The sequence below is a fragment of the Phaenicophaeus curvirostris genome, chromosome 3 (genome assembly GCF_032191515.1).
Source record: "Phaenicophaeus curvirostris isolate KB17595 chromosome 3, BPBGC_Pcur_1.0, whole genome shotgun sequence".
Lineage (NCBI taxonomy): Eukaryota > Metazoa > Chordata > Aves > Cuculiformes > Cuculidae > Phaenicophaeus > Phaenicophaeus curvirostris.
The window spans coordinates 47,995,747-48,021,311 of NC_091394.1; the positions used below are offsets into that span (position 1 = coordinate 47,995,747).

General features: G+C 38.1%; 1 protein-coding gene across 4 annotated transcripts in view; it reads left to right on the forward strand.

Annotated features, from left to right (window-relative positions):
- The first annotated feature begins 3,160 nt into the window (after window positions 1-3,160).
- LPIN2 (lipin 2) overlaps window positions 3,161-25,565 on the forward strand; it is a 492,308-nt gene continuing 469,903 nt past the window's right edge. For 2 of the 4 annotated variants that reach the window (XR_011337174.1, XM_069853929.1), the window contains exons 1-5: window positions 12,026-12,326; window positions 17,015-17,215; window positions 18,616-18,711; window positions 19,934-20,232; window positions 24,156-24,263. Coding sequence is in view for 3 of the 4 variants with exons in the window: in XM_069853929.1 (XP_069710030.1) it covers window positions 12,243-12,326; window positions 17,015-17,215; window positions 18,616-18,711; window positions 19,934-20,232; window positions 24,156-24,263 (788 nt within the window). In the remaining variant the exon portion in view is untranslated. Of the gene's footprint in view, window positions 3,264-12,023; window positions 12,327-17,014; window positions 17,216-18,615; window positions 18,712-19,933; window positions 20,233-24,155; window positions 24,264-25,565 lie in introns of those variants that run through there. The other 2 variants (XM_069853930.1, XM_069853931.1) reach the window with 2 other exon arrangements.

Here is a 25,565-nt window from a genome sequence, read left to right on the forward strand (position 1 = left end):
TTATCTTCCTTGACCTGTGATTTACCCCGACACTGTATCCTAAGCTGCTGGAGGTGGTTCATTCTTTTTTGCCTAGCCCTAAGCAGACTACCTCTCTCATACACTATCACTGCTAGACATGACCTAGCAATGGAAAAGCTGGAGAGCCACTGATATAGGTATAGCATTAGGTAACACGCTTTCAGATTATTTCCTCTCCACCAAACAAACAAAGAAAATTAAAGCAGTTGCTCTCATCATGCTCCCCCAGTCCCTGATGGGGAAAATAATAGTGACATTTGTGGTGAAAAGGAAAAATAAACATAAATGAGGTGGCAGGTTTTCTGTGGCCTGGAGGCCCTGGTTTAACTACTAGTGAGTTATGGCTCAATAAGAACCACAAATCACGCATAGATGTACAGAGATCCTATCTACACCACTACAGGGTGTAACTCCACACAACGAGAACGGAAACAACTCTCACTTGACACTGATGTGGAAAATGCAGACCATTTTCACAGCTTGTCTGTAATCTTCTGTGTTTAAGCACACAAAAGTAGAGAATGCAAAACAAAAATACAGAGGGCTGTATTCCTGCAGCCTTCTGACTGTCGGGAGGCAATAATTCTGGAATGGAAGAGATTACCTAAAGGGAAAACACTGTGTTTTCAAATACTTTTTAATCAGAAGCATCTATTCCAGGTCTGAAATAGAAAAGTAAGACTTTCAATTTGTTACCCACCTTCAAACAAAGATTTTTCTGCCAGCAAAGAAGCTGGCCTGCTTTTTGGTTAGGGTTTATTTTATAATAGGATCTAGCTTAAAATTGACATTTGAGGACATACTGATAGATCTAACCCCCACGCCTTATCTCCATGTGAAGAGGTCTGTTTGGCATTGGAAAGAAGAATCCCCTCAACTCAAAAAAATCACTTTTTACTATGATCAGCAAAGATAAGATCACAGGAATGCAAGGAAAAATATTCCGTCCGAGCAACCGCTGATGTGTTTACCCTCACAAACTAAGCAACTAAGATGTGAAGTAAGGAACTTGCTACAGCACAGGGAAATGATCTATTAGCCAAAGTGCACACTGCGTGTTTGTGACAGATGTTGTGCTACCAAGGCTAGGTAATTATTATGACATTATATGCAAATAGGAGGCGTCTTCAGAAAATTACTGCAGCTTAAATATGGTTGTACTGAAGAGTGGAAAACTGCTGTATTAGTCTATGCTGCATCTGTGATCCCGAGTCCTGGAAAGTGTTCCAAAATTGATTCAGAATTTCTGACATGACAATAACATCATCAGAATGGGCAGGCATGAAATCTAACTTTTCTTTCTTTTTACATGTGTACAATACAGTCGCGCTATCCATGTAATTCTGTGTTTGTGTCTTCTTCCACAAATTGCTTTCTTTAAAACAAAACAGCCTGCATGTTGTGCAGGGATTGACTTTTTTTAGTTCCATGCTCAAAGGGATTTAAAAATGTTATTTGCAAATAAGCAAACTCACTGACTATAATCTTTTAGGCAGCTTGTCCCAGGAGGTACAGATGAATAAACAGATCTTATCTCTTTGTAGGACTGGTACAAAAGATGGTGAAGCATCTTTTCAGAGGCGCATGGATTATCACAGTAAACTCTATATTCACTGCTTTGCATGCTAGCATGTCTTGTTGCCAGTTGCACTGAATATTCTGTTAACTAGCCTTACATGACAATCATAGAAAACCTATGTGAGAGCCCAAAATGGCTTTAACACGAAGTGATATTAGAAAAAAAAAACCACCTAGCTAGTGTAAGAAACACTTATTTACTGGTAAAATATTGAAAACGACGAAGTCCTTGAAGCAAAGACAATAATATTTTTATTTTACAATTCAGTGCTGAATCAGATGACCTAAAAAAAGGCATCCCATCTTACAAAAGCAGTGGGTATACAGACTAGTTTTAGACAAAGAACTGTGTAAATTCTCAGTGTTCTTTTCTTTTGTTTGTTTGTTTAGATTATCCAGCCATGTCTGGAGACTTTCTTCAGGTTACCTCCTGACCTAAACCAACTATACCTTACAAGACAACAAAGCACATCAATAAATTCTCGCAGCCCTGAGACAGGTTATCTCCTGAGCTAAAACAGCCATGTCTTACAAGACAGATTTATACGATGATATAGTTAAACATACAAACCAGCTGTAGCAAAATTTATCAATTAATTCTCACACTAGCCTCGTGTGAGAACTTGTCAACAGGTTGGCACATGAGAAAGTAAACGTAGACAAGCACAGTAAAATAAAGAACACGGATAGTGATAAAACATTGAACTGTGAAACCTAAACTATTTCCAATTACGCTACTTCTTTTTTCTTTTCCATTTTTTATACTACAAGTTGTTTGAGGCGAGACTGTTACTCTGTTTTAGTCCATATTACGTCCCAGTATCTTCTGTGGCCTCTGGGCAACAGTGTGAGTCAAGTAAATAATAACACGGAATCAAAGCAACTTCAGCGAGCAGTGGGGTGAATCACAAGAGCCACGGGCAACAAAGCTGCTGACCTGAAATACGTACCCGGCCTGCTGGACATGTTTTGATTTTGCAATTCTACTCTTAAATGTGAAAAAAAAAAAAAAAAAAAAAAGAATAAGAATTCTTTTCCAGCCTCCTCTGGGCTTACTGGTAACTTTCAAAGGAAGGATGCGATGGCAGATGCGTAAAGGGGCAAACACCCTGAACGCGGAGGGAGTTTCTCGTGGAACGCCCCCGTCACCAGGTGTTAATTCCAAGACAGAGCTCAGACTGCGGCTAAAAACAGCTACGGAGAGCGCTTTTTCCTGCTGATCCACTCGGGAAACGGGCGGGGACCGCGGTAAGCAGCCGCGATGCGTCACCCAAGCCGCAATGGCCCCGCGCTTCCCGTGCCCCTCTGTGCCCCCTTCGCTGTCACCTCCCGCCTCTCCGTGCCCCTACCCACCCCACTCCGCTGCCGCCTCCCGCCCCGCCGCGCCCCTTCCCCGCCGGCCCCCGCCCCGCTGCCGCCCCCACTCCCCTCACAGCCCGCCGGGCTCTACGCGCCGAGCCGTCACGTGACCGAGGAGCGGGGCGGGGCCGCGCCGCTGAGCTGGCGCGCGCTCGCTCTCTCCCCGCCTCCCCCCCCCCCGCCCCGGCCCGGCCGCCGGGCTGGCGCAGTTCGCGTTCGAGCCGAGCGGGGCTGCTCCCCGCCATTCATCCTCCGTCCGCCCGTCCCGCCTCGGCCGGCGCCGGCCCTGACGGGGCCCGGTCCAGGTAAGCGAGAAATGTGGGAAAGAGGAAGAAGAAGGAGGAGGAGGAGGAGGCAGAGGTAGAGGGGGCGCTGCCGCCGCCGAGTCGGCGCTGGTGTGCCGGGGGGAATCGCCCGGCCCTGACCCTGGCGGCCGGGGGACCGGGATGGATCCGGGCAGGGGCTGCCCCTCTGCCTGCCCTGTGCGGGGAAAAGGGGAAACATCCCTTCCCCATCCCCTTGCTGCCAGTTGACCTGGATAGACTGGGGGCGAGGGGCTGCATCTCTGCCTGTCCTATGGGAAGGGGGGGAAGGGGAAACATCCCGTCTCTGTCCCCTGGCTGCCAGGTGTCCTGGATGCATCAGGGCAGGGGGCTGCTCCTCTACGTGCCCTGTGTTGGGGGGGGGAGGGGAAGCATCCTTTCCCTGACTCCTGGCTGCCAAGGTGTCCTGGGTAGGGGAAGGGGAAACGTCCCTTCCCCATCCCCTTGCTGCCAGTTGGCCTGGATAGATTGCGGGTGAGGGGCTGCACCTCTGCCCGCCCTGTGCAGGGGGGAGGGGAAGCATTCGTTCCCTGTCTCCTGTCTGCCAGGTGTCTTGGATGGATCAGGGCAGGGGGCTGCATCGCTTTTCTTTGTGGGGGGGAGGGGAAACATCCCTTCCCTGTCTTTTGGCTGCCAGGTGTCCTGGATGCATCAGGGCAAGAGGCTGCTCCTCTGCGTGCCCTGTGTTGGGGGGGGGAGGGGAAACATCCCTTCCCTGTATCCTGGCTGCCAAGGTGTCCTGGGTAGATCAGGGGCAGGGGGAAAGGGGAAACATCCCTTTCCTCATCCTCTTGCTGTCAGTTGACCTGGATAGATTGGGGGCGAGGGGCTGCACCTCAGCCCGCCCTGTGCGGGCGGGGTGGGAAACATCCCTTCCCTGTCCCCTGGCTGCCAGGTGTCCTGGATGGATCAAGGCAGAGGACTGCGTCTCTGCCCTGTACAGGGGGAAAGGGAAGCGTCCCTTCCCCGTCCCCTGGCTGTGGGGTGCCCTGCGTAGACGGGGGCGGGCTGGCTGCGCCTCTGCCTGCCCTGCCGGCCGGCACTGGGCGAGCCCCGGCGCTGCCTTGGGCTGCCGGGAGGGCGGTTTAGCGGTTTCAAACTGCGCATTTTCTGCCAAGGCTTGGCGGTGCGACTCTTAAAATGTTAAAAATCGCGATACGTGCCTTGCTGACCGTGCTCCTTCCGTTTTACGGGTGTGCGTCTCTTAAACTCGGGTGTTGACTCGCGTGCCTGCGGGGCACTCCTCCTTTGTGTTTTCTTTTTATCCCGGCTGGTGTAGGGACTGTGAAGTGTTAATCGCTGGAAGTACATTGTCTGCATTTTTTGTGTGTGTGTGTGTATGTACTTGAGTTTTGGCCAAGTTCACGTCTAACTTAATTTGTGAACTGCATTTTTCCTCTCGTTAAGTGGTTACTGAATACGTGTACCAGACACCACTGATTTTTAGTAGAGCAAAAGGATATGCTGTGTAAACGTCTGCATTTCCATTCAGCAAAGTGATGTAGTCGGTGTATCTATGTATTGTCTGCACTTTGTATGTCTGATTATTTTTCCCCACAGAAAATTGCGTTGTTGTTACACAAAAGAATTTTTTAGCCATATCTCATAATGGTATTTGGTATTATTTAGGATACTGTCAGAGGAGAAGATAGTATCCTACAGAACTCGGTTATTTGGGGGTTTTGTTTGGTTTTTATACCTCATAATAGTATTTCTCAGGACAATTTTGAATACTGAGCTCTTAATGTTTGCGAATAATATTGAAAGAGGAAAAATGTATAGTGTTCTTCACATTTTAAGAATGTACAGCTGTACACTACTCAGAATGAAAAGTCATAAGGCACAAAATGCCTTCACTTTGTGCTACTGAAAGTGTGGGCATGTCAGTCACTTAGGAGACAGGTAACTATTGTTTGTATGCATGCTAGGCAACTAGTTCCAGGCAGGACCATCAGTTATGCATTCTCTCTTAGACCCTGCTATAGCTTCTTTGCATCTCGGTAAACGATTCTGCCATCTCCTACCAAAATCAAGGAAGAACCCTTTTCTTGAGGAATAACTAGATAGTGCTGGAAGGTACTTGTAGGCAATTCTGTATTAATTCTTCAGTTTGTAGCATAACTTTTCAGTTAAGCGCATTAAAATGTTTCAGTATTCTAATGTCATGTTAAAAGGGTGGTGTTTGAACTTGTCTTAGTACTCAGCCTTTTGGTTTGTTACAAAGTTAACTTTAGTTCTTTGCTATTGTTTACTTGGATGACATGCATGTAAAATGTTCCAGTTCTGCAGTGGAGAGAACTTTTTGTCCTCCTTCCTACTTCCAACAACATCTCTTTGCTGTATTGCAGAGTCACGATCAATTATGGGGAAATAAAACCCGCATTTATTGCACTTGACACCTCCTTATGCAAGTTAAGGTCCAGAATAGCCCTTCTTGCATTACGTGCTCTAAGACTTTGACTCTGCCCCAAAAGAACTTGCAATCTAGATCAGAGAAGCTGAAAGGATCTTGTCCAAAGCCACATTGGGAACCTCTGTCAAAGCTAGAGGTTAAGTTGCTTGCATTACTCTCTTCCTTGAAGATGCTCACTCACATGGTTAATACTTCAGTTCAGGAATTTTCTTCTTTTCCAGTTTTCTATGTGTAAAATGCAAGATCACAGCTTATAGGAAAGCAGTTCTCCAAGGTCTGCGTATGATCATCCAATATCTGTGCTGAATTAGTAAGCTACTTTTGGGGGTGCTGGGTTTTCTGTTTTTCATTTGTGATATGTTTTTATGGTCATGTTTTGTTTGGTTGGTTGTTTTTTATTGGTTTTGTGAAATAGCTTTGGCTTATGTATAAAGTAACTTTTAATCATTGTTTATATCATGAATTGCAAATATGTTATACATGATTGTTTGTAAAGAGATGAAAAGACACCTTCTGGTGTGAGATTCGGTTCTGCATGTTACACATACTCACAGTAAAAAAGCTCTCAGGCTGATAGAAAACAGTCAATATATTTGTGAATTCAGGTCTAAAGCTTTAGATGCTTTAGATGTCCTCTTCCCATACTGGGCAAATTCTGAGAACACAACAGAGTAGCGTGCTGTATCCTAGTGATTTTAGCATCTGGCGATGTTGATTAGTACTCTTTATGAATCTTTGATCTCACTGGAGTTGCATTTTAAGATTCTGTAGTAATATAAAGATGTCATCTTTGTAAATATCTCTGTTATATAGGTAGGCACATAGTTTTTAAAATTATAAATAAAATTATCCTCTTCAAGTGTAGTAAAAATGTTGCTACTGTTCCAAAGAATGTTTTGCTTATAAATGACTTTTTTTAAATTTCACCTAGCTGCCATCTCATCTTGGTTGTTACAAACACTCTAGTATGTAGTAACATAAATGCTTACATTCCAGTTTGTGCATGCAAGCTGATTTAATATGAAACTGTCGTGCCAAGATTGTGTTTAAGGACAGAGCTTAAAAAACCAGGGGTTTAAAAAAAAATTGATAGAAATTTTTTTTTCTTGTGTTTTTATTTCAAGGGAATTTCCAAGTAAAGGGTACAAGCTTCCCCTTCCTAGTTAAGTATTTTATTAACGGTTTGTTTCAGTTTTACAGTAATGTAATTTGACAATGTGCATTAACTGCTTAAGTCACTCTTTTCCAAAACTTGCTCATTGCTGCTGTCTGTACTGAGTGAACAGTTCAAGTTTTTAATCGAGGAACCAGTCTGAAACAGTGCTTAAGTTCAATACCAGAAGTTTAAATACGTAAAGTAATAATAAAGTCTCTGGTGTACCAAGTGACATCTTTTGTGTAGGTCTGTGTGGCTGAAGCCAGCGTATGCTAAGCCAGTCTTAGACCACAGGCCAGGTCTTTAGGTTTACTTGTCTTTTTTTAGTCTGTGTAACTGTCTTCTCAGGAAATGTGCTTCCTCTGAATTGATGGCTATGAAAGGCCTTTTAAAGGAAACATGTAAAGGATTCTTTGCAAAATTCTTTCAGAGATGCTTCCAATAATGAATTGCAGCTGAGGTTGTCATAAACGGAAGTAATTCTCTCTCCCTTGGTTAACAATAGAATTTAGTTTGTGATGTGAACTGAAATACTGTGATAAACCACCCCTCCCGAATTTAGTGGTGGCTTAAAGCTGTTCTTTCCCCAAATGTGTGCATATTAACTCAAAGAAGAAATCTGTGAGGCTGTGTTACAGGTTTGTTGTGCCTCATATAGACAGTGCAGACATGCTGTTGTGTGCAAGGGGTGAACAGATAAATCCTTCAGACAGATGTGATCTCTGTGCTTATTAAAACTCAGTAATGCAAGTAGATTGTATATGGTGAATAAGTAAGTGTATGCTACTTTGCTCAGCTATATCTAATTTTCCCCCTCCCAACATCTCGTGCTATGAATAACTGTGTGGAAATTCTGTAAGACTAGTACTTGTACTGGTTTGAGGGTTTTTCTAGTAAAATAGCAAAATATTTATGCAAATCAAATTTATGTATGTTATTCTATTTTCGGTACATGTTTATTAGCCCAACAATATGGAGGGTCTACCAAGTAAAAAAAAGGTTTATTGTTTATATACACTATATTTAGAACTATTTGTGCATTTCATGGAATAAATATTTTTCTGATCCTTCTTGTCAGCCTGAGGATATGTACTAGTCTAAATCATTATTCAAATTATTCACTGCTAATAGATTAGGATGCATTTCATGCTTAAAGACATGACTGTGTTCTTTTGCTTTGACTCTTAAATCCTGGAAGGCTGCAAGAAAGTATAAATACATCTGAGGCAGATCAGTGCCTGGAATGCAGCTTTTCTTAAATGAAGAAAATAGAAAGATAAGGGCTTGTTCAATAGGGAAAAGTTTAGTGCTTTCTAGAAACATGCAAGAAAATCTTCATCTGATTTCTGTCATCTCGTGTAAAAATGACATGGATGGGATTTCTATTCAGAAATCTTGGGTTCTGTGGTGTGTGTCTAGAAATAATTTCAGCCAGGGATGATGTGCCTGTAGAAGAGTCTCTGCTGCTGGAAATACGTGTGTGAAGTGTGGCAGGCACTTACGTGGGATGTGGTCATGCACAGTCCAAAGGACTCTTGTATTAGCCAGTAATTTTTTTTCAGTTCCTTGTAGGAAGTTAAGGTCTTCATGTACATAAGAACTTTTTGTGTGCATGTCACCTAAGCTTTTGATCGAACCAATCATTTTAACAGTAAAACTCACTTCACAGACCCTTAAAGTGTCTAACTGAAGTTCCAGTAAAGTAAACAGAAAAAAAAAAAGTAACTTAAAAAAAATGCTCAAATTAATACGAGGAAAGATGCTATAATACCAGAAATGGATGATTCATAGAGAGCATACATATATAACTGTTGACACATTACAGAAGGGCCAAGTCCAAGTAAACTGCTGATTTCTTTTCTTGCTATCTTTGTTTCTCTTAGAGATGAAAAAAAAAAAAAAACGTAAGCTGCACTGAAAATTATTCTAATGTGGATGACTCTTGACTCTACCTCACAGGAGACCTTGAAGAAATTGAATTTATTGTCTTGCATCATAGATAAAAAAACCTACATGTTTGATTTTATTAATTTTTAACGATCAACTTAGCAGGCAATGCATTGCTTTTGAATCACTGGTGTTTCTCCGAGGTCTGTTAACTGTTTGGATTCTTGTATCGTGTGATTGTTACTTGTGATGGAGGGGTGGACTGTTTTTATTTTTTAAATGGCTGAGAATTGCAGGTGAAAGTAGGTAACACTGCTCTTCAGTCTTTTGCAGCATTTTTAGCAGAACTTGATCTATAGTTGCACATAACTTTGCTAAAATGGTAAACTTCATTCCAAGTTATGTATTAGCAACCTTCAGCCTTTATACAGAAAATTTTAGTAAGTATATTTATTTTTAATACGTTAAACTTAGTGGTGTGTTTCCACTCTACTAGAGGAAAAAGTTTAGCTTTTTTCAAAAAATTCTGTCTCTTTTTAGAAGGCATCTGAGGCAGATGGTCTTTATTCAGTATGTTTTCTGCTATTCATGTGTAAATTTATTTTAATTCGGCAGTTATTAGCCTTTGAATTAAGTTTAAAAGTCCATATTGAGAATGGATAGTCTTTTGCAGTTGAAAGTAACAAAGATGATATATTGAACGTATTTTATCACAAGCTGTAATGCGCAGAGCTTTGTTTTCAGTTTCAGTAAGCAAATGCTTCAGACCAGGACTAGGATCAAAAAACTGAGCACAAGAAAGTGTTTTCAATCACAGTCTGATTTTTGCAGTCTCTGTAGGAGAAATGGGAACTCTTCCACTTTGTTATATCTGATAAACCAAGTGTAAAAAGTGCATGAAAATAAAGGAGAGGTGGAATTTAGGAATCTGAGTTGAGATGTGAGGTGAAAAGACCCTTTTCCAATGTCAGGATGGGGTATGAGACTGAGAACTGTGGAAACTGAAAGCTATGAAGGAGGCATATTGGATGTGAAGAAAAGTTGTCCCATACTTGCTGTATCTATTAGGCTATGTTAATTAGAGAAGGATTTGTCTCATTAATTCATTTTAGCAATTTGATCTGGATCTCTCAGTGAATTGTGATTGTGTACTGATAGAAGCTGGTGTCTATGTTTCTGTGCCCTTCTTTCCAGAACTTAGAATGACGTGTACTGATGAAAGCCGGGGAGACATCCTATGGCTGTGTTCTGGCAATGCTTGTTCTGCACTTTCTCTTTAGTACAATCAAATCACTTAAATGCGATTTTAACAGACAATCAGGCTATTTTTTTTTTTCTGTAATGACCATCTGGGATATGTAAATGTAATTAGCAGCTACAGATGCAGCCTATGGAAGCAATGTTTTGAATATACAAAGAGGTAAAATAATGGAGGGAACCTTTGCAAAGTCCAGGTTTTAACTATGCTAAAACCCACTGCATTTTTAATTCCTAATCTCCTGGCCTGAGTTTCCCATTGCAGTATTACGTCTCTGGGATGCTGTAAAACTAAACTGATGTGATTGAATACTAACTATAGAAAAATACTATTAAAAAATGGAACCGTAGTTCCCATCAGGGATTTTGACTAATGAGCAGCGGGTTAAGAGGTGTAGAACCACAAAGAGCAGGGGGGAAAAAAACCCAAACAAAACATATGATGATGACTGATCTTTGTCAGCATTATTAGCTTGCATGAGGCTAGTGGAAAAACTTCTATATGCTTTCTGAGGCTAAACCACAGTAAAATCTATCTACACCAAAGAGCTGGATTAAAGTTGCATGAAAAACATTGCTTCTAACACTTCCTAATCTGGGGTATTTGCTTTTCAAAACTAAAGCTAATTTTGCCAGGTAAATTGAGGTAAATAACATGAACTTATTGAGAGGGAATTATATTTTATTTACCTTACTAATGCTGAGAAATAAAAGACAAGGAGGCTTACTAAATGTGCAAAGCTGATTACTGGGATAAACATTACCTTACTGCCTGTGTAGTGACTTCAGTTTTATCTGTTTTCTAGAAAGGGCTATCTTCTAAAACACTTGCAGAAGCTTTGGAGAAAATAATGTCAATCTGAAATACTGAACAATATTGAAATAGAATAGATAGAACAGAAAACTGTACACAATAAAAATAGCTAAAGCTGAGGCAAAAGTGTTTCACAAGTAGCACTGTCTTACAAAATTGGTTTATATTCTGCTCATAACCCTGTAGTGTTTACTGTATTTCAGTGGAACACACATGATAAAGGAATAACAAGCAGAGGAAAATTTATTGTGTCTAGTAATTCTTAATATCCTACAAAACCACTTGTCATATCTGCTGACAAAACCAGTAATTTTTCCTGTGAAGAGCCATATGAAATGTGACCTCATTCAGTGCGTGGAAAAGTGCTCAGGGATGGTAGCAGCTTATTGTAACCTTACTGCAGATACAGCAGTCCTTACGCTGTTTAGGAGTTCATCAAGACTGATATAGTTTTGGTCGTGTGTGTAGTTTAATTATTTGGAAACCTACAAGACATTTGACTGAATCGAATGATGAGATTCACTACTACAGTTCCTCAGCTATTTCACCTAGCCATGATACTATTTAGATAAGTAATGACATTTCAAAATTCCTCAGATCAAAAATTAATTCTTATCAGTCATGGAACTAGCTGTACAATTAGCTTATATGCATTGTCCACACACCCAAATTATACTGCTTTAACAATTCAGTTTAAAGAAAGTAGGAAAGATTCTTCAGGGAAAAAAATGTTTATTTTGGTGTGTTTTGTTTTCTGTGGCTTAGTATAAACTTGACACCAGGACAATTGTCACTTTACCATTACAAAACAGTTTCAAAGAGTGGGGGAAATAGACCACAAATACTAGACCCTGAAATGTTGACAGATTTGTCCTTTGAGATGTGGCAAGCTGAAGCATCAGTGGAGGGAGCAGGCACGTGGAGTGGCAGCAGGTGTTCTTGAATTTTTTGTGCAGCTGGTCGAGTTAGGACTTTGAATGCTGCTTTGACTGTTGCAACAGTGGGTGAAAAGTCTCCAAGTGAGCTAATGCAGACTTTGCTTAAGAATCATTAACTAAATCCCTGATTCTCTTCATGGGAGCTTCAGCTACAGTCACGTGACCTGATGTAAAACAAGATCATTACCTATCAGTGCAAACATATGTCAAAGTCTGCCCATGTTATTACTTATCTCGAAGAGTGCAAGGGGGCTGTGACATTTCAAGCAAAGCCAATTGGTTTGGAAGTTTCTGTGTGAGCTTTCTTAAAGAAGTACTTCCTTTTTAACGACAATATTGTGTGGGAAAGTGTACCACACATTTTTCTCTAAGAGACCAGAAGATTTACATAATTCTGCTTCTGTGGAAAGAGAAGAAATGCTGATACAATATTCTGCTATGTCTGTAAGCGTTGCATTTACCTGTACTGTGCAAAGTTAGTTTCCTGTTTTCTGAGATGCGTTTCTCGGAAGAGGATGGTTTTGAAGATGACTTCAATAGAAATGTGGCTGTCCATGCAAAGGTTCCTTCTGGAATCTTGGTGAGTTTGACGGATTTATTGCTAATTATGGATATGTGATTTCCTATTAGCCTAGGTAAAATATATAAAAATTGATTGTGTATCCTTAATATTAGGTGGAAGACTAAACCTCAATTAAAATCTTTACTTGGGAGCAGAGATGGTTTTGTTTGCTTGTTTTTGCTGAGTAGACCTGATACTACAGTGGTCGTGTTTCACATGGTCATTTTTCTACTCCCCTATCTCTTCAGGGTACAAAGTAGAAACTAGTAAAATGCATCACAAAGATTTTCTCTGGTTAAACAAAGCTCCTGCCTGATAAATATAGGCATGGTGAGGTAAATGAAGGGAAGCCATTACTATGCATGTTATTTATTTTATTTTTCTACCTGATCTCTTGAAACCAGTGCAACTTCTCCATTGTTTACATCATGTAGCATTACACTATATTTTAATCCTCTAAATGTATCTTAAAATAGATGAGATTTATAAATATCTACTCTCTTATAAGCTGAGATCTACATTTAAGTAATTTGTTTTTGCAGTGATAGTTGAGGTTCATGCCCACTAAAGCTGTCTCTTTCTAGAGTAATCTGATAACTTGCCTTTAACTAACTTGCCCTCTTCTTTTTGTTGTTGAACTGGGCATTTGTAGTGTTTGTGTTCATATGGGTGCACCCGTGTAGAAGACGTTGGCTTTGAGAACACAAAACCCACAGTTTGCCTTTACTAGAGCAGTACTAGTATTAGCTTGTCTTGTCCATCAGACTTTTGATCTTGATTGCAGAACTGGGAATTGGCGCGGTTTTTAGATTCTTACAGCAGGTTATGAAGGATACTACTCTCCACTATTCTCTGCTTTCAGGACAGATATGTTTCACCAATGTTTCCTAAACATGAAATAGAGTATTATTGAGGAAACGCTTTGTCTTACTGTTTATTCTGTGATCAGGCTATTTCTATTGCAATTACAAGAATTAACACAATACTGTTTTACATTGTTCCTTTCTATACTCAAATACACTACAGATCACCACAACTTTTCCAGCAATACAGAATAAAACTTAAAGGAAAACCAAAAGAACAACCCCAAAAACTTAAAATTTTGATCATAAATGTGGGTGTGCTATGAGCTACAGAAATATAACTGAAATCTATAAAACAGAAGTTTCATTACAGGAAAGCAAGAATGTATGTAAAATAGATGAATGCATGAATGCTGAGGTCTTGGGATTTTTTGGTGGTTTTCTGTGGTTTGACAAGGTCAGTTGGCATGTATGTGAGGACAACTAGGTTATTTATCAACTGAACTCAAATCTTAGCAGTTCGTGTGAAATTCCTGACGTCTTACTTAAAGTTGCTGTTTAAATGATTGGAGTATTCCTTGCTGATGTTCACTTCTTAAGTCCTATTCACTGAAATTAAATAAATGGAATGAAGAGTCTATTTAGGACTTCTGTTCCTGATTGTGCCAAACACTTCTAACAAATTCAGTCTCCTTGGTGACATGAAATCAAGTTTTCTTTGTGAGCCAGTACCACAGACTCCTCTTGGAAGTGGCAAAGGTGAATGATAATGACTATATATTAGAGATTTTTTTCTAAGATTGAGAATAAAGATGACCGTCATTGTAGGGGAAAACTAATTGGTTAAACAGTAAAGCTGAGATGTTACCTTTCTGTGAGGTTACAATTCCATGAGATACAGGAAATATTTTGCTTGTCAAAACCAAGATGTTCAGTTCTCTCTCCCAGCGTTTTGTTTTTCCACTTCTGAAGTGCTGCCGTGTTCCTCATGACTCTCTGGTGTTGGTCATGTTCTTCTTTGTGAGCTAATCTAGTTTACTAACCCACTGAAACAAACAAGAACAACAGAAGAATGGCTAAATTTCTGCCAGCTGTGTCAGTGTGCTAGAATCAGCTCATTAAGGGGGCCAGATGAGGGAAGGTTGAAGTGACACCTCTCCTTTTAGCAGTTGTGCGCTATTATTTCATTAGCAAGCAGTCAATTTTATAGTTGTATGTGAAACTACTTAGAGGTGAAACTGAATTTTATTAATCACTTATGTTGATAGGGAGTCCATTTTGCTTATCTCATTAATCACTCCATGACAGTCTGTTCTTTTTGTCTTTGACAATATTGAACAAAAGCTATGGGAGAAAATTCTCTAGCATGTTGCCTAGCATAGTAATTCTGTGAATCATTTCAAAACAGTTTTAAATCTGAATTGGAAAAGCTCTTTCTTCCTTTTTAAGTCTCCTGGAAAGGAAGGACATTTAATTATTTATTTATTTATTTTCAAAAATTTGAATGTGGTTGGGTAGTTATGTTAGACTTGAGAAGGCTGAGATGGCGAAAAATACTTCTGTGGCTGCTTTCAGTCTCTGAAGGTAGTTCTAGATTTCCTACATATCTACAATTATATTGGTACCCCGTGTTACTGTAAGGAAGACTTTGAAGGCCCGATAGAGGAAATAATTGATTAATTACCTACATAATGAAAGCAGTATCAAGAGGAAGACTTTTGTTTAAAGGGATTAAGAAAAATCCTAAACCTTGTTCAGAGGCGGATAAAAATACATCAAGAAAGACAAAGAAATACACTGTAGACTTTTTTTCTTAGCAATATCCCTGAAGTTATTTAAAAGATGGGTAGATGAGGTGCTCAGGAACATGGTATAGTGGCAGATAGGAATGGTTGGACTTGATGATCCAAGAGGTCTTTTCCAACCTGATGATTCTATAATTCTGTGCTTCTATATTATCCCAAAATAGAGTTTTACAATTTAAACTCCACAAATTCACTGCTGTGTGGTTTGTTTGTTTGCAGTGGCTCTTTATTCTCCCAAATACTACACTTCAGAGGGAAGCAATTGCTCGGATATATTTGAAATGAGCTTGTAGCAGTGTTTCAGCTGGGAAGCAGAAGAGGACAGAATGCGGAAGGGTTGCATTTTAATTTCCATTAGACTGTCTTCTCATTTTCCCCTCACCTTTCAGTTAAATCTTAGATGTTCTGAGAAATCTTTGGGCTTTATTTCTTATTAGTAGTCATAGTTCACACTGTATTCTTTGTCTGGAAGTCCTGCAGTCATTGATAGTGTTTTTAATGGATTAGATAGAATATTTGATAAGTGATTGTATGTATCGTTGTTTATCTTTGTATTTCTTCTTTCTTTACAGTTTGACTATAGCATGATCTTACTGTGTGCATCTTCCTTTCTTTGTGCATCTGTTAAGAACAGAATACAGTCTCATCTAGTAAGATTCCTTCAACTAGACTACATATTGTTCTTTCTAATTTCTGGTTTAAGGAGTATGAATAGCCACAAAACCATGTAAAATATTTGTTTTCTCTTTACTGAAACTTTGTGAAACCTGTGGGAAGTAGTGGGTAGGTCTTTATACCTGAAATAATACAGTGCAGAGTGTGCAAACTTGGATAAGTCTTGCTATTCACGTGTGAAACTGTAGTACTTGGAATTCAGTGTTTGTTCTTTGGCTGTAATTTCTGTGGAAACTGATTGATAGACGGTAGTCTTCTGCTTCTCGTAGACAAATGTGTTCAGGACAAGGTCATATTGCTAGGTTTGTGTTTTTGCAGAGTAGATTTTACTTCAGCAGCTGTTTTAAGTATAGCTATGAGTTTCATCAAACTGTTCAGAGAATTAATCATAACTATATAGGTGGTACTTATTGTAGTTTTATTTAGGCAGAAGTTAATGGGAGAGTCTTAGTAACTTTGAACGTCTGCCCTCAGCTGCCACAGGTGGAAGTCTTACTTGCCTCAGTTTTAACTACTGAGGGCAGTGGCAATGCTGTTCAAGAAGGGTTATGACAAGTTCATGATTTTTATGTTGCAAGAGACTTTAGTACTTGTTTTAGGGCAAATAAATTCACTGGTGGTGTGCTTTCCTTTTATAGGAAGAAAACTGGATTTCTTCCGTGTTTATTTTCTCTACACTGAACTCGGGCTCCCCTGTCTCCCATTAAAACTACAACTGATAATTTCTTTAAGGTGTCTCAGACATTAAGATGTAGAGCTGTAAAAAAAGTTACATGTAGTACATTCTGCATACCTTCTGACTTTAAGATGGTTTTGTATGCTTAGGTACAGTTATCTCCATTTTCAATAGAGGATCAATTGTATTAAATAAACAAGCAGTTTTGAGAGTTTTGTCTTTAGCTTATCTGAGTAATTGAGCATTACTTGAATCTAGGCTTTGAAGTGTAAAAATGTTCTGCTTCAAAATTTACTTGAACGTAAGATTATTTATATACTTGAAAGTTAATAAGCTATGAAGAACAGGTCTTACAACTCTGGAGACTGTTAGTAATATAAGATTTGGCTCAAAATTCTTTTGACTCTTGAAGATGTCTGTGTAAAGCTTGTTACAATAATCAGAGTAATTGATAAATAACATTGCACATCTCTCTTCACAGAAAGGGTTGTCAAGCGCTGGAACGGGCTGCCCAGGGAGGTAGTTGAATCACCATCCCTGGAGGTGTTTAAAAGGCGGTTAGATGAGATGCTTGGGGACATGATTTAGTAGTAGACAGGTTCAGTTGGAGTGATCTCTAGGGTCTTTTCCAACCCTATGATTCTATGACTATATTTAGATGTTTTAAAAAAACATATTTTAAAAAAATCTCTTAAAGTTTTAAAAATTTGTTTACTACTTTTTTTTATTTTTCTTTTTCTCCCTTAGTCTCAGACTATGAACTACGTAGGACAACTTGCAGGACAAGTCCTGGGTACTGTGAAGGAGCTGTACAAAGGCATTAATCAGGCTACCCTTTCAGGATGTATTGATGTCATTGTGGTCCGGCAACAGGATGGTACTTACCAGTGTTCTCCTTTTCATGTCCGATTTGGGAAGCTTGGTGTATTGCGCTCTAAAGAAAAAGTGGTAAGTTCAGAAAGTGGGCCAAAACAAAGTTTTGAATACCAATGCATTCCCTTCCTCACCCCCCTCCTTCCCCAGCCCCCACACACCCAGTTAGCAGGCTGATTTAGTACAGAGCAGTTTCTTATATGTGCTATACAGAGTGATAGTTTGGAATGCAAAGCAGAACTTCCTCTAGTAATTTAAGAACTCTGCAAAAATACTGAAAGAAAAGGTTTGACAGCTCATGAGCTATTAGTCTTAAAATGTGTGCATGGCTGTTTATTTACTTCAGGTATGCTGGGAAAGAAATGCTTAATGCCGTTTAACTCTCCATCTTGAATATGAGTATTCGTATCATAATACTAGTTATATGGCTTGGGGTGTAATTTTTCCTTTCTATCAGCAGGAAACTAGTGCATTAGTAATGTATGTATTGGGTATCTTGTAGCAATTACATTATTTAACTTAGTCTCCTTCTGAACTGTACATAACCTGAAATGCCGCTGCCATTTTCTACAGTAAGACAAGTGCACTGTGTTTCTATATGACATGCATTAAATATTTTATAATTAGCTAGGCTTAACTGCAATTATACAGGTACCATTAGATAACCAGATTTACTGAAAAGTAAGGTAATTTTATCTGAATATTGAACATATATTGTTTGGGAAAATTTGGAATAAAACTTAACTGGATGCCCAAGATTTCACAGAGGAGGAAGTAAAATTGTTCTGGGTTGGTTTGTTTTTTTTCTTTTATGACATACATGTGGAAAAGGGTAATCTCTCCCTCTTGTGCATTGTAATTTAAATTAAAGTAGCTTTTTATGAGAATAAAAACATTCTTCCTGGGGTGAAAGCATTGTGGTTGCAGAAGGGTTATGAACATGTGTCATATCCCCATAAACAGGAAAATTTGAAACAAGATTAACTGAGTTGCAGAAATAATTGTGACAGATCTCTATCCTATTGATACAAAGCTTGCCTTAAGAAGGCTTCCAGTTTGTCATCTTGAACTTGTGGTATTCTGAACTCAGATTTGTACTAGGCCCCAATTCAGGCTCAGCTTTAAACTTACGAATATGAATAGTCTCAGTCATTGATCTTTGTTCCAGAAAACAAAGACTAAATCAATTGTTTATGTTCCTAGCTCTCCTAATTAGCTGAACAAGATTCAGCCTTCAGATGGTTTGGGTTTCTTTTTTCCAATTTAGTGTTAGGTTCTGTTAGGACTGAGATATATTGCATTTTGCAGGTTAACAAAATAAAGGTCCTGATTATAGCAGATTTCTTTGAAAAAGCAGAGGGAGGAGAAAGAGGATTTTACAATGGAACAGTGTTTTCTCTCTGAGTGAACTGGGCCTTGAGATTAGTGCTTTCCCCTATGACAAATTATTTGTATTAAATTGTCTCATTTCACAGATTGATATAGAAATTAATGGTGATGCTGTTGATCTTCATATGAAACTTGGTGACAATGGAGAAGCTTTCTTTGTACAAGAAACCGAGGAGGAAAATGTAAGGGCTTTGTGCTTCATGACGGTTACAGTGCAGTATTAAGAGAATAACGTGTTAAAAAGCATAATATGTTGTGGACAATATTGTGACTTTTATGAAAGCTGGATTTTTTTTTTTGTCTGAATTTTAACATAACTTACATATGCTGCCAAGATGCTTGGTGTTTTGGGCAATGCGGCTACCAATTATAATTAAGTAACTAATTAAATTTTTAATATTATTAGAGCATTATTTGAAAGAATTGTTGAATTTTTTACCTTGTTTTAGTATATTCATTCTTGTTGATTGCAGTTATACAAATTGCAGTGCCTTATAATAATTGCTGTCTTAAGTTCTTACAGGTTGTGTTACTGGCCTCTGTACTAACAAAGACTGTCAGTTTCAGCATATTTTTAGGTTGTCTTATAAATTTTAGCACAGTTTTTCACAATTTTATCTATGAAACTTCCACCAGTTAACTTGAGAATTGTTTTTATGTTCTGCAGTAATTAATTTCTACATAACCTCTTGCAGCTTGAAGTTAATGAGCTTCTAAAAAAACAAGAATAGTGGTTAATTTTTAGTCTGATTTCCTAAGGATGTGGGACTTACATAATCACAATATTTGCCTTTGAGCTTTGGTTTTGGTCACTTTTGAATCTGTTGTTTCTAAAAGTTTTAATGGAAATAGTCAGAGAGAAAAAAAATTCTTAGTGAAGTAAAAGTGTAATTTCCCATTGCTGTTAGGAATTGGAGTCTTTCAAGGAAATAAGCTTGATCCATGTTTTAGTTTATGGTACCACTTGTTTACTGTGAGCAACTGGAGAAAGTTCTCATTTTGAAAGAAGCTGAGTATAATTCAAAGTGGAAGGAGAAAATAAGGATTAAGACCCTAAAAAATGGATTGTGGTAGGGATTCGTAACACTTGAGGGGTAGTAAGGTTGGGTTCTGTTTTAGCGTACATCATGACTAAAATCAAAACTGAAAGCAGATTTTTTATAGAAGTAGGCAATGTCAGCTGTTGGTGGGAACTGATCAGTCTTAAGATGTTCAGAAATCAAGGGTGATGACCACTGAATTTGTCCCCAGTACAGTGTTTTAATGGAGCTATTGCGCTTGTTTAGTATATTTTAATTTGTAACAAGAGTGCCTTATTTGTACGTAATGTGTTCTGGAAAGCTGGTAGTTCATGCTGAAACTATAGATTTAATAATTAGTCAAATTGAATAATATTTTTCTTAGGAAAAAGTTCCTGCATACTTGGCAACATCTCCAATACCAACTGAGGACCAGTTTTTTAAAGACACTGACAATCATTTGAAGTCAGGCGAAAATGAGAGGACATGTACAAACTCAGAAATCCCACACTCATTGGAAACGGAAACTGTGTTCACCCCAGGTTCTGTGAAAAAGAAAAAAAGAAGAAGAAAGAAATACAAACAAGATAGCAGGAAGGAGGATCAGATCTCTTCTACTGGGACGGAAGAGATTTTTGAAATGGAAATAAGCTCAGATGATGAAAGAAACGTTCAACCCCTAAGGTAAACTATCAAATACTTGCCAACTGCTTTCACTGTTACCACTGGACACTTCAATGGCAACTTGTACCATTCCTCTATGCAAGTAATGCATAAGTTTCAGTAGGCTATAGGTAGACTTTTCCTCAAACAAACAAAACTCCAAACCATTATCTTTCACACCTTTACAGAATCCTTCCAAGTTTGGCCATTTCATTTGAACTTGAAATCCAGTTAAGCCTATTCTTGTAAAGAAACGTTGTCATGATCTATGATGTGACTGAGAAAGTTTCAGTGTAATTTCTCAGAATGGTCTTTTAGTGTATTTGGTAACCTCTAGATAAAATGCAGCATGTGATGCCTGAATTTGACTTCTCTGTAACTCAAAGGTGTACATTGGTAATTGAAAACTACATAAATGAATGCTTCGTATGTTAGTAAAGAGACTTCTTCACATTTATGTAGTCACTAAGGAGGATTGAGGGTGGGGAATCAGGCCTGTATTTTGAAGTGGATGAACTATTAATAAAGTGGAGCTTGTGGTAAAGCGGTAGCACGTACTCATAAGCTGAAGAAGTTTATATGATTAGTAGGAAAAATTACAGGAGTAAATGAAAGCTGTCAAGCATATAAATGCTTAAAGTCCAGGAAAGGCCTGCTCAATTTTTGTGGAAATTTCTTAGGCTGCTTAGTATAAGTGGACTAACTTTTACACAAAGCTAGCTACTTTATTGGACAGCATTTCTGTTAAATATAGTACTCTCTGAGTAAATTCAAGATCCGGTGTAGGGATTGGAAGAATGATTTAGTGTAGGAGAAAAAAGTACAACTGAAAAGCCTCCTTTGGTGTAGGGTCTGCAAGGGAGTCTCAAATTTAATAACTACCAGTCAAAAATGATTAGTGCAACAGAAAAACGTTGAACTTAACCTATGACCAGTAAAACACAACAAACAAAATTTGGATTTTATAGATTTCTAGAATGTTTGAGGTTTTCTTAGTTCACTTGCCTTCTTTTTTCATTGTCATTTTTTACGTTAAGGAAAAGTCCTTTTGATATTCGCTCTTTGTTGAAGTCTGGGAACTGATGTTTTGTTTGGTTTGAGATTTTTCGTTTGCTCCTTTTTTCCGGTTTAAGAAAAGCAAAGTGAGAGCATTAAGACAAAAATAACCTGTCACAGTGAGGCTGTCAAAAATAAAAATAACCATGAAGTACAGGAAGAAAGAAGATATAAACCATGCATTGTTTATTCTTTATTTAATAAATTATTACAAATGTATGAAGAATTCGGGAATGTCATGCTGACAAGGGCTTTTTCACCCAGTGTTTTAGAATTCAAATTGCTGTTCTAGCATTTATCTTAGTTTGACTATAGATTAATAAAAAAACTGTAGCTTTGACTGAAATGTCAAATTTTTCGTCATTGCTGAACAGACCGTGGTATGTCCATAAAGGTTACTCTGTTTTTTTTTTTTCGCAACCTTCGTAATGACAGATTGAAAAGACTTTTTATTTGTAAACCACATTTTTTTTAAAAATATATAACAGTATAGACAGAAACAGACATAGAAATGCACTCTCAGTCAGAGAAGAGCGTTATGATGTGTAAGGAAGAAGATTTTTTAAAAGAATGCAGTTTTCTTGTGAACAGCAAGTAAATGCAGGACTGAAAAAATACATTGTCATAATGAAAGCCCAGAAGACAGTAGGTTTGTGGCTATGTATCTGTTAGTGGAGTTCATATGCAGTCATTCCAGTGGGCTAGTAAGGCACAAATTAAAAAGCTTTGCTATAGGCATAGACAGTTTTTGCTCAACTGAAGATAAGGTGGTGAGAAAAACACTTCTTAACTTCTGTTTTCACATGTATGTAGGATGATACCAGCTGTAAGATGATACCAGAGAGTTTGTTTGGTTTGGCGTTTTTTTTGTTGTTTTGGGGTTTTTTTTTTAGTTATAAATGTTTTTTTAGGTATTACTTTTACTACACATAGCTTCAGATTTGAAATTGACACCGGGAAAGGAAAAGGGAGACTGATGTTCCAACAGGAAGGTCAAAAATTCAGACACAGGCACCAGGATGTAATGTCTTATCTAGTTCTATTCTTGTAAAGTGGAAAACAAGCAGTTTCCTGTTCCTTGGGAAAATCCATTTCCCAGAGCTTATGTAACTTAAAAAAAAGAAGATATCCTTTGTCTTTTCAAGCTATTATTTACATATGTTATTAGTGCTTGTCTTACCTAAGATAATACCAGGAGAGCTGAGATTAATATATACACTCAGAAATAGAGGACATTATTTCTCCTGTGCTAAAAATGTTAAAGTAGTTATCTGTCTCTAAAATCTTCTATATATATATTTAGACCATGTATAAAGTGGATAAGGATGAAAAATGGTAGCACTGTTTATAAATGTTGCGAAGTAAATAGCTTAGAACTGCTAGTGCAACTCAATTATAAGTTGATGCATACTGATTTTTTACCCTCTTATTTTCAGTAGTTTGACAGCATTTGCATTTTTAACCTTCAAAATTATCCACTTAGGGATGAAATTTGATTTTTTGATGCTTTATATGAGCTCAGTTGCTAATTCCCAGTGAATAAAATCTGTTCAATAGCACCTGTGTGTCATTGCAGCCCCCTCTGAAGGCATAACATTAAAGACCTCTCTGTAATACTTGTAAAATTTATTTAATTGGTCAATTCCATTGTCTTTAATTGTTCAGTACCTTTATCCTCTTTTGGAGTTACTTAGCACTGGATACTAAGATGGTATGAAATGTACTTACATCACAGCTTGGTTTATGAATACAGAGGATGTGCAGTCTCTGCAGCTCTCATCTCAAGTCAAGCTGTCATCATCTGGTTTCATGAGAATAATACTGCTGAATAAGAAGTGGAACTATTAAGACGTTTTTAGGGTTCAGTATTTAATGCAGTCTAGACTGTCATCCAAATGAAAGACTTGTGCAAATGTGGTAGATCACTGTGACTATGTAAGATCTAATGGGCTCTATTAACTAAGTGTGTAAGTTCTAAATATTTATGTATTTTAATAGAAAACGTTAAAATCTTTCCTTTTCTCTCTCCATAAGACAAATGAGCTGCAGCATTACAAAACAAGTCGAATGCAACCATGTTGCTATGGAAGAAAATTACTTTTTCTTTCTTCTTTCATAATAATGGCTTAAAATAATTTGTACTGCATTTTACACTCAAATTTCAGGCTTATTTTGTATTCCGTCCTCTGTATAATCATGATGACCTTGGTCTAACCTCAAACCAAGTTAGCTGTATCTCAAGAATGCCTATTTTTTTCAGCTTAAAAGGGACTGTTTACAATACAGTGCATGCCTGCTCAGTGGGTCTTGCTGTTGATTGTTTGGAGGTTTTTCTGTTACAGATACTGAGTAGACTTGCCCAGTACAAAACAAACTCTGCTGTTTAGAAAAGTACAGTACTCCAGCTGCTTGTAATTCATATAAATTTGTAAACTCTTGGGTAAACCATGTGGCTAATACCTACCCCTGTTTCCTTAATTTGTGAAATGTGCAGTTGTAAAGTGCATTGTCAAAACTACCTATTCTGTTTAACTTTTCCAGTGATCCTAAGGTTTACATGGTAAATGTTATGTGGAAATCTTCTGTTAATCTTTGGGTTTTGATAATATTAGCTGGCTGTACAGAGTAATATCATTTATGATATTCTGACTTCTTCCAAATAAACTTTCTGTGTGTCAAGAATAATAGATTTTTTAAAATTGCAATATTTTCAGTAATAATAATAGTTATATGCTTTTTAAGTTATATAAAGGTGTGTTGCAAACAATGAACTTTTTAAGCTATACATTCCTCTCTTCATTTGGGATTTTAATAACAGAAGTAACTTTTCTAACTTAATTAATAATGCAGATATCTTATAGCTGTCTTTGTCTCCTACATCTCCCCAGAGGATCCTCAAATTCATCACCAAAGGGCGAAGAACAAAAAGAATCTTTGCTTTATCACTCGAAGGATCGTTACCCCTTATCTGATGGAGAGTGGTCCCCTCTGGAGAAGTAAGTCACCTTGTAATGTTGTCATGTGTATACAGATGAATAATTATTAAGAGGTATTATGTCCTTTTTCAAATGAAAAAAACCTATTTATTACTAAAATTCAGTATTAAAGAAAGAAATTACAGTTACTAAGGTTTCCTTAGGTTGAGAAGGACATGGAAAATGAATGTGTTTGTATGATTCACCCTAGCATAAGGAATGCTTGATTTGATATAAGGCAGAAGTGCCGAGTATGTAAGTTAGCTTTTGACAGATGAAGTAGTGCAAATTACTGGAGATAAAGCTTGATCCTAAACTTGAGATGTACTTTATTTCAGAACAGAGGATTTGATAGTTACTGGAATTCTGTTGTCTCTGTTGGAGTGTTAGCATGAATAGATCACTATTACAAGCATTGGCCTTCTGACTAAAGGCTTCTTCCTGAGAATGGTAATGGAAAACTTAAACTTCAGGGCAAGTGAAACAGGCTTAGGTTCTCAAAGCCCTGAGCTATTCAGTCTTTTGCAAGTACTGCTGAATATTAAAAATCAGGCTTAGAAACAAGTTAATGTGTGTGCATGGTTTCCACTTGACTTGTGATATAACCAGAACAAATTATTTTGCGCACAGTGAAAATGAGTTTGTTTCCTGTGAAAACAAGTATGTATGTGTATTGTTAAAGGAGAACTAGGCAGGAGGGAGTCTCTAAATGGTTTCCTTTTTGTGTCCCTGGATGATAAAAGCTTGAAGTTGACAATGTGATAATGAATTGCTACTGTAGACCTGTTGGATTTTATGGTGTCCCTCAGAGTAATATGAGAGTTTTTTACTGTCTGGATTGTGATCCAGTATGTGTACTGTCTATTTTTATAGTCTGAATTGTGATCAGTTTATTTTTATGTGATATTACAAAACTGGATGCACAAACATGCAGAAAGTTTCAAATATGATATGGCATTAAATAAACCATTTTTGCAGGAATTTTGTAAGGGGAAAAAAAATTCTATAAATTAAATACCTCTAAGAGTTACTGTAAAATTTTCAGTACTAAAGCATAGAATAGCCCAGCTGATCCAACCTCTCATTTGAAAGATTAGATAAATTATCTAGCACCCTATCCAGTCACAACTTGAAAATCTGTGATGGGGACGGTGTCCTTGGGAAAGTTCCAGTGAATGGTTATTCTCACTGTAAAAAATTTTTCTTTCACCAAGATGAAATCTCTTCCAGTGCAAGAAGTGCAAAGACAACTCTTAAGTCCTGCACCTGGGATGACATATCCAAAGAACCCAGTAAAGGCTTGCATCTGTGTTGCTGGGGACC